Source organism: Nothoprocta perdicaria, unplaced genomic scaffold, assembly GCF_003342845.1.
Source record: "Nothoprocta perdicaria isolate Ctin4 unplaced genomic scaffold, notPer1 scaffold_18, whole genome shotgun sequence".
In the NCBI taxonomy this organism is placed as follows: Eukaryota; Metazoa; Chordata; class Aves; order Tinamiformes; family Tinamidae; genus Nothoprocta; species Nothoprocta perdicaria.
Genome location: NW_020454982.1, coordinates 227,219 through 236,478, shown reverse-complemented (window position 1 = coordinate 236,478; position 9,260 = coordinate 227,219). Strand labels below are relative to the sequence as shown.

Genomic DNA, 9,260 nt, shown 5'->3' with positions numbered 1-9,260 from the left:
ATGCAGCCTATACAAAAATTTTGACTCAAGGTAACTTCATCAGCTGCTTCCCACAGCTCCACTATAGCAGGTGAGAAGAGAACCAGTACCTCTGTCTACCATGGGTAACAACTTGGTTTTTGCCCTTCAAAATAGAGCTCATTTGCCACTCCTCTTTGTAGAAAACAGATGTTCATTTTAAAATGAAAAATGCTCAGGCAATAAATCATGAGTAATATAAAACAATTTGTTCTGAAATGTTCCTGCAGTAACACTGTAATGCTGCTGCAATACCAGCTGCACAAATACCGACTGCCTTCGTGCCCTAAAACCAGTTCTGTAAAATTTCACTTCAACACTGCCTATAAAATATGTGCTTGGATTAAACGGAAGGGTTCACCTGTCAGAGTAATTAATTACAATTCTAAAAAAGAAAGTGCAGTAGAGCGACCTCTCTGTTATACCTGGCACTTAAGCCGTGCTGAGCGGTGCTGGCATCACGGTGCTGAGCTCGTGTGGTACCTAGTGAAAGAGGACACGGCTTCAGGAAACTGAGCTCCCCACCAACGGAACAGTCTTCTGAGCAGGTCTGATAGTGCCGCTATAAAACATGTTTGAGTTCCTGGGGCAGCATCTTATAAATACAGATGGGTAGATTGATTTAAATGGAATAATGACAGTTTATACTAGCTAAGGAGTTGCCCCAAAGGACAAAAATAAAATTATAAAAATTCATAAAAATCAATCGATGGAGTGAGAAGCTACATTAGACTCTCAAATCCTTGATGGGCACATTTTGATTATACTAGAATTTCTTGCTCTGAAGTGAAAGTCAACAGGGAGAGTAATGAGGCAATGTAGTGCTTTACCTTGCTTGTCTTTTATAATAATTTAGTTCAAGCAGGCTTTGGGAAAATCACACTTTTATTTCAAGATCCAAAAGATCAATACAGCAGTATAAATTCGGGGCTTGTGGGAAAATCTACTCAAAATTGTTTCATCATAAAAATGCCAAAGGCAGATGCTTTTATTCGATATGTTACTTTGAAGAGACCTTCTCATCTTAATTCCAAGTTAAAGATGTGGCCATTGTATCAACCAAAGGCAGAACATGTATCCCTTTCAGTTAGGTAATGGTAGGGGTATGTGCATAGTAACTCGATGAAGAAAATAGTTATTAACACATTTTGCCATAAGAATCTATATTATATGATTGGACTAACAGCTCTTTCCACAATGTGTGAAATATTTTCACATGTATACCTACAATGTTTATCTGTTGTTTTTTACTTAAACAGTGCTTTTCTATCGCAAATAAACAATGCTAGAGTCCATTTTCTTTTTGAAATACTAGTTGAGCCGAATATAAGTATCTTTGCACTGATAAATCAGCATTTTCTGTTATTTCTGTATTAGCAATGGCTTGTGTAATGCAGAAATGCTCTAGAATTTTATTTAATCAACTGAAACTCGTAATGAAATCATGATCTAGGTAAGGTTTGTACTACGGAGGGCCTAAGGTGCCCTTGGTCACTCAACATTGGAGCACGTTGCCCCCTGGCCTGGACCTTGCAGCAGAGGAAAATAGCTCGGCCTGTATTTGCAGCAGTAGTACAGTTTCCAAATAATGGAAGGATGGTTTATTTACCTAATGCTATTTATTTTCAGAGAGGGAAGAAAAGCTACAAAGGTGCTGACTGCAGCTGCTTAGAGAGCAAGGTGATTCTGCTTGGTGAGCACGATCAAAACTTGAAATACTGAGGGATGAGCAGCAACAGGCAAGTGAAAGGTACTGGTACCTATTTATGAATGCTTGTTTTATTATCCAAGTGTGAGGTGACCACTAGTTTCAGTAACCTTCCCTTCTGTGCCAGGTGCAGGTGCTGCCCTTCTGCAGCCTTTTTTGTGCCTGCTACAGAAGTTTTGAGTGGCTTTAGGTCTTTATGATAAGAATAAAGAGAGATTTTCATGCGATGTAGCTACTTTGGGCTAACTGGAGCATAGCCTGAGGAGAGACATGATTCTGCAGGATGAAAGGGCTACCCAAGAGTCCTAGTTTTAGACTGTGTGAAGCAGGGTTAGAGACGCTGCAGGGGAGGCTCGCTACAGGAGCAGCTTTTTTTGATTCGCATCCTGGGCTCTGTGACAGGTAACGTCTCCCTTTTGCTGAAAGTAATTGTGTGTTAGATGAGGACATTGGGGCCTTCACAGGTAGGGGGGACACTGGCTGGGCTCAGAGCAATGTCTTGGGCAGGCTGCAAGCCCAGAGGCTAGCAAGGGCTGCGGTGAAACCTCGTTTTTGTTCTACTTTGCCTCATTCTGCAGGTTTGTGTTTTCCCTATTTAAGAGGAACTTTGTTCTAGTCGGTTTTTGAATGACCTTTGGAGACTGGGGGCTCTCGCTGTGTTTTTTGGTCTGCTCACGTGGCAAATTTACCTCAAAATTCTGGCCAGGGCACATTCCCATTGCGTGTCGCAATGTTGCGTCTCCCATATCCCCAACTGCTACGGAAGGGAATTTTGAGGATACCAAGAGTGCAAAATCAGGCCTTCAGCATAAAAGGGAATGATCTTTACCATGGAGATCAGCCCAAGTGGAACATAAGTGACAATAACTGTCAAGCCCAACCTTTGGAGGAATTCCTCTAAACCAGTCTCTCAGGCGTTCAGGGCTACCACGAGTGATCTCGGTTGCAGAGTCAAATGCAGTTGCAAAGAGAGAATTAACGTTATGTATGTGTGCAATAAAGCCTTGCCCCCAGCCTGGCTGCCTCTGCTTGGCATTGCAGCAGGCTGCCAGCACAGCCACCTTGCAAATGGGTTTAATTTGTGCATATTGCACAAGATCTGTTCCTTCAAATCCTGAGACAGGAGAATAGTAAGTTTAAGGTAACAAGCAACAAAATAAAACATGTTTTTTCCCCTAAAGACTCCAAGAATTGAGCTTCATTTTCTATTGAGTTTTAATACAATAGAGGTAATTCTTCTAGCTCTCAAGGACTGCTTTTGAAAGCAGGACATGGTGACCCTGGGAAGAAACGAGGAAATTAAAATAAGCTGCATTAAGTAGACCTGCTTTGGAAAGCTACAAGATAGAATAAACACTCTTTTTAAAACGGATGGTAAGGCAAGGGTGGGCAGGCGGGTTTGAAGGGCGGCCACGCGGCCGTTGCGGTTCCCGCACGCTGTCCGGAGCCCGTAAGGGTGTTTGCAGCTGGGCTCGAGGACGCGGAAGGTCCTTTCCAACCGCAAGGATTCCGTGATCAGAGCAGTCTCCCTCCGCGTGGCCCCGTGGTGTCGCGCATAGGGCCAGGGCCGCCCGCGCCCTGTGCACAGCTTGGCCGCCCAGCAGCCGGTAACGTTTATTATCCCGGGATCGCCATCCGCGCCGGGCGTTATCTCCAGGAACGCTCCGGGACGAGGCCCTGGGGGCGGGAGGCCGAGAGCCGCCCGGGGACACGGCCTGAGGGCAGCAACGGCCGGCGCCGCCTCAGGGGCAGCCGCGGCGCGCGCCTGAGGGCGGCAACGGCGCGAACGGCGAGAACGGGCGGGGCTCCCGCGGCCCCGCCCCGCCTCACGTGACCGGCGAGCCCGGCGAGGCAACATGGCCGCGGCGGCGGGGTAAGCGCGGGGAGCGGGGTGCGTTATGGCTTTGCTTTTTGCCGTTCCTTGAAACGGTTCCTTTAGAACGTGTCAGCGTTGCGGGGAGAGGCGCTGCGGAGCCGCCCGCACGAGGGGCGCCCCGGGCCGCGGCTCCGAGCCGGCGGGTGCGGGAAGCGCCGGGGGCGGCAGGGGCCGGTTCGCAGCCTGGCGGCCTCGGCCTCGCCCCGCGGGCCGGGCTGGGAGCCCAGCCGGGACCGGGACCGGGCCCAGAGCGGCGGGAAGAGCCGGCGGATAAACAGGAACAGCAGGTCTGCGGGAGAGCGGCCGGTGCTCCCCGAGCCTCCCTGGTGTCTGCCCTGGGGACCTGCTGAGGGTGCAGTGGCAGTCTGGGCGAAAAAAGCGGAGAAACAAGAAGGTTAGGTGAAAAATAGGAAAAACTGCAGAAAAGTAGGATTCATGGTTACCAGTGTGTTCTGGTAGGCACCTCAGAACAAAAGCAAAACTTTAGATGCTGCATAAAATAACAAAGTGTAACCTCTCCAAACCTAGAAAACTTGTGAAAACTTCAGCTGGGCTTCCTTGAGGCCCCATGTGGCACGACAGGCTTTCTGCTGTCCTCCTTATCAGCCCCTGCCTTGTTGCCTGCGTTATCAGGTGTGGGGCGAGGAATAAAAATAATCACATCTGGGCTTTGTGCATCGTCAGCTAAACTCCTAGACAGGTAGTTTTACAATTGGATTAGCAAGAGAAGGCTTTTGCCTTCTGAAATGACTTGCACTGTTACATCAAGTAGTTATAAACAAGTAAAATAAATTATTTTATTAGATCTTTTATGCTGTGTCTGCAGTAAGAAATAGTACAATTTACATTTCTGATGCTGACAAAGTCTTTCAGGAAGCTTTTTATGTGACTATAAGTCCAAGGTTGCTTTAATTTTCTTTCACTGAAAACTGCAACAAAATGTCATTCTCTAAGGTTAAATTCATAGGTTGTTCATGTGCCATTTTAGCATAGTAACAATTTAACTGCACCATTCACTTTAATAGGAAGTGACCATCTAGCTCTTTGGAAGTGTCTTCAATAAGCTGAGAGAAGGTGAAGTAGATTTGACTGAAAAATGGACTTAAATCTTACAGTTTTATTGATAAAACAGTATTCATTTGTAGTATTGAAGCTCCAAATCACTGTTTTGCTGAAACAAACATAAAATAGGGAAATGCTCTGTAAGATTCTTTTCTGTTCGGATGTGTTTAAAGTAAATAAATAAGTAAAACCTTCTACAAGCTACATTGCTTCAAAGGAAGGTCTAAAAAGTGCAAGTATGGGCCTGTAAAAATGCAAGCAAATCAGCAATGTGTTTTTGCAGTGTTTGTAGTATTTAAAATGGTTGAATTAATAACCATTTTTTAAAAGAAGTGTCTCAAACTTTCTTCTCTGAGCTGAGTCCCTCTTGATGAGAGCTGCTAGGGCTCCCGGCGGTAGCAGCAGCTGCTGGAGCAGGACAGGAGCGCGGGCCCCTCCTGCAGCTGCCGCTGGTGCGCGAGTGCAGGCGCACGGCACGTCCATGTTGGAGAGATCCATGGGTTTGGATTTCTGGGCCTGCTCCTTTTCTTTGGTACTCGTGAGAAAGGTGCATTTTGTTCTTCTCTCTGTAGCATTATGCGTCATAGCTAGAGTGGGATGTTTTAACTACTCCTTGGCACAGATGCTTGTAAACATCATGTTTGTATGGTTTGAATTAAGCTTCCTTTGCTATATTGTGGTAAAGTAACACTGTGCCTCTAAGTCATGTTAACCATTGTTTTGTCTTCTGTTGCTTATCAACATAAAACTCTCCTTGCTAGGCCCTCCTTTTGGCTGGGGAACGAGACGTTGAGGGTGCCGGCAGCGCTCTTCGCCCTGAACCGACGGCGCCTCTGTGACCGCCTGCGGCAGAGCAAGGACGTGCCGGCCAGCTCGCTTGTCCTGCTGCAGGGTGGCGAGGAAACCCAGAGATACTGCACTGACACCGGGGTCGTGTTTCGCCAGGTAGGGGCTGAAGCGAAATCTCAAATCAGTTAAGGAACTGGCCCTTGTAGTGCATCGTTCTTAAGTTCTTTATTGTTATTTATCTCAGAGGTGTGTGCACATTTGCATTACTTTGCTTCTTTGTTACTTTACCTCTTCAACTCGGACTTACTTTCAGTGCTTTAATATTTAGGCTTGTGATTCGTTTAATGGGCTAAATCGGTTTCTATTAGTCTTTATGTAACATAATCATAGAAACTGAATGCTTGTTTTTTTCAGTCCTGTCTGTCACCAAAAAATAACCTTTATTTTGTTGTGCAGTGTGCGACTGTTGACCTAAGTGCTAGAGATTGAATTAATTCACAGAAGCTTGTATTCAAAGCCTTTGTTAATAGCATTTTGCACATAACAAGTTGTAAATTAGAAGTTACCACAATGTATGTTTTTAAACTGGACTCCTTCATAAGTACTTGTGTGTTGCGGTTTTACAAATAAGACTAACTTGTTAATGTCATGCTAAATTCTTTTGTAGTCCTTGTTAAAGTTGGCATAACATAACAAATTGTGACTGTTCTGCAAGCTTGTGTGCTTTGCCTTGCCTCTGCTCTTCAATGCTGTAATGCTGCTCCACTTTAATTTGTTAATTTAGCTGAACTGTTTTATGTTATGAAGAAACAAAGCAAATACATTCTATCTTCTAAACTAGGTAGTGCATGACTTAATGCAGTTACTGGTCTGTTTTAAGAGGAGTTTTATACGCCTTCAGAGGTAACAGAGCATATGTCTGTGTACACAACTTTTTTGTCTTGTCCTTATCACTGTCATTAATCTCTATGTTCTGTTATGTGTTTTTTGTTGTTTACTTTTTCTCAATGCGGAATAACCATTTGACCAAGGGCTATTTTCATTGCAGCTTCCTCTTCTCTAGAGGAAGTTCAGTCTTCGCTGCAGGACTCCCCTCCCAACTCAATGAATCTGCACTCTGCTCTTGCCTGCTTCTGTCGTGAAACATGCTTGTTTCTTCCTAGTACTCGTCCTCATTTTAGTTTGGAGGAATATATTTAATTACATATTTACTGTCCTGAGTCAAGTGGTGTGTTTTGCTGAGCATGGTCCAGTTGCCAGGAAAGATTTGCATTACTAAAACAGATTGTACTGAAATGCTTTAAATCAAACCCACTTCCTTCCCTTCCAGAAGCAAAAGGGATCTTTTTCAAATGCAGGGAACTAGTATGTGTCACACTGTATTTTTACAGTTGGTGAAATGAGGGTCTTATTCTAAGAGGGTATTTCATCTTCTCCTAGGAATCCTACTTTCACTGGACTTTCGGAGTGACTGAAGCAGGCTGCTTTGGAACGGTTGATGTTGATACTGGAAGATCCATCCTTTTTGTTCCACAACTCCCCGAAAGCTATGCAGTTTGGATGGGAAAGTAAGACAAACTCGACAAACTCTTTTGCTATGTTTTAATGTGTCTGGTTGTGTAATGTAAGTGTTTGAACAGCTATCTGATTTTTAATACCGATTGTTCATATGGTCCCCCATTCTTATCTGTTAGTATTGACCTACGATATCAAGTGATACTCCCATTTGCTGGTAGATGGTACATTTAGAATTAAAATGCTTCTACAGTATCCGTGAAAGGAATAACCACAAAGCAAACCAAGACCTCTGTTAAGACACAAGAGAAGGGAAACAGGAAAGCAGACCTTTTCAGGTTAATTTACCAGTTTGCACCCTTCTTGGCTAAGGGGTCTTTTTGAATGGGAGAAGGTAGTTTAGCCTCTTTGTTCGTACGTTTTAAGTATGAAATAAGAGGCTATGAGAAAATAAATTTAATTCTTTCCTATGAATATGCCACAGATATCACTTTTTTTGTTCGTTCTACGCCAGTAGTAAATATTGCTCAGTGCCATAGCACTGAAAGAACTGATTTATTTATGTGTTCATTTACTTTCCCAATCTTAATTATATTTAAACCAGCGATCTGTATTTTTTGGTATCTACACCATCTCAGAATATTGGATTACTTCTAATTTAATATTTTGAGCTCAGATTGCTCTATTTCTAATTGAAGCTATTGCTTCTATTTTAATGGTAATTTGGGAAAAGGAAAACAGTTGCAACCAATCCCATATGCCCAAGTGTGTCAGACCATATGGTAGGGCATGGCTGCTGTCTTCTTGGGGAGTTTATGTGGATATCACTGTCTTAGACCTGTCTTGTATCTGAAATTGTTTGTGATCATTTTAAAACGTGAGTACTGCTCTCTGAAATATTTCATCTGAAAGCTGCAGCTGTTTGGGAGGGTAGGTTCTGTTTAGCTCCCACGTGTGTCCTTTAAACTCTGTTCCCTGATGGGGTTTGATTGCATTTACAGACAAAGCTTTTGCCTCCCCTTCTCTTTTGCTAGTTCACATCAGCTGTTTGCTGCTGATTATGCCTCATCTGAAAAGTCTTTAAATATTATTGAGCATCCACTGTGTCATTTTGCATTTTTAAAGAAAATAGTGTGTTCTGTACTAATAGTAGCTTTTTAAATTTGTTGTGCAGCATTCACTGTCGGTTCATTTATGGAATTTTAAAAGTGGATAAAAATGTTTATTGCCTTTACCTCTCTTGACAATTACCTCACAAATATAGTGAGGTAGTTGTTTTTACCACAACACTTCTGCCTTCTAAATTCTCCTCCTTGCCCTCGTGAATCCCTCTGCTAGTTCTGTTTTCTTTCCTGTCAGCCTGGCCGTGAGCTCTCTGCTTGTCAGAAAGAGGATGGATGAATAACTCATCTGAGAGTCAGCAGCAGTTCTGCTTCATAAGCTGGTTGGCAGGGGGTGCCGCACAGTGCTAGCGATTGTGCTCCTTCCCAGAAGAGTCGATTTTAAGTCAAAATCAGCTTTGAAAGAAATGAGATTGCCCTCCATCCTCTGTTGTTTATCTGCTGTTGCGTGCCTTGGCGGTGCTCGTGTGGAAGGAGTTCTCTGCCCGTTGAAGAAACGTTCGTTTAACGGGCACGAAGCAGAGATCTGCTAAGTTCCTTGCATGGTGTTCTACAAACTTGGTATCGTACAGAGCTCTACGGCTGCTCTGCAGGTCACAGTGCAGGGTGGCATTGATTTGTCTGGTGCTGATTCTGTTTTCTGTTCAAGGCAGATTGGAAAACTGCTGCTTGAGTTTTGGTGGAAACATAGATATTTTTAAATTACAGCAGGAGGCTCTTTCCTGCTTCTGTGGGCTCCAAAATGATTGGATTTTATAATAAAAGTGTATTGTTTTTGGCTAGACTGTTGCTCTTTCACACTAACCCCCTTTTTGTTCGGAGATAGCACTTAGGTAATGTGGCAATCAGTGTTAACTCCTTTTCCCTTTAAATAATGCATAAGAAGCAAAGAAGCTTCTCTGTTTCTTTCAATTTTACAGTCGTATTTTGGCCAAAAACAATGAAGTGGTTGAGAGAATTTGTTAGAGCTGGGTGAAGTGTTACATTCCGGGGGAACTGGGGAAATTACGGTTATTTTAATCTTACCAGCTGCACCTCTGCTCATACTGCTGCCTGTTGCTGGTCTTTGAGCCAGCAAGTGTTGTCTGCAGCTGCAATAATAACTCAGGGTTGAAATGATAAGGTTAGACTCTGATGGGTGTCTGCTTCAGGAGAGGTAGAGCATTAAAAT

At 43.7% G+C, this 9,260-nt stretch overlaps 1 protein-coding gene across 1 annotated transcript in view; it reads left to right on the top strand.

Annotated features, from left to right (window-relative positions):
- The first annotated feature begins 3,549 nt into the window (after window positions 1-3,549).
- PEPD (peptidase D) overlaps window positions 3,550-9,260 on the top strand; it is a 97,073-nt gene continuing 91,362 nt past the window's right edge. The window contains exons 1-3 of the mRNA XM_026036543.1: window positions 3,550-3,599; window positions 5,426-5,609; window positions 6,894-7,021. Of these exons, the coding sequence (XP_025892328.1) occupies window positions 3,583-3,599; window positions 5,426-5,609; window positions 6,894-7,021 (329 nt within the window). The 5' untranslated portion in view covers window positions 3,550-3,582. The remainder of the gene's footprint in view (window positions 3,600-5,425; window positions 5,610-6,893; window positions 7,022-9,260) is intronic.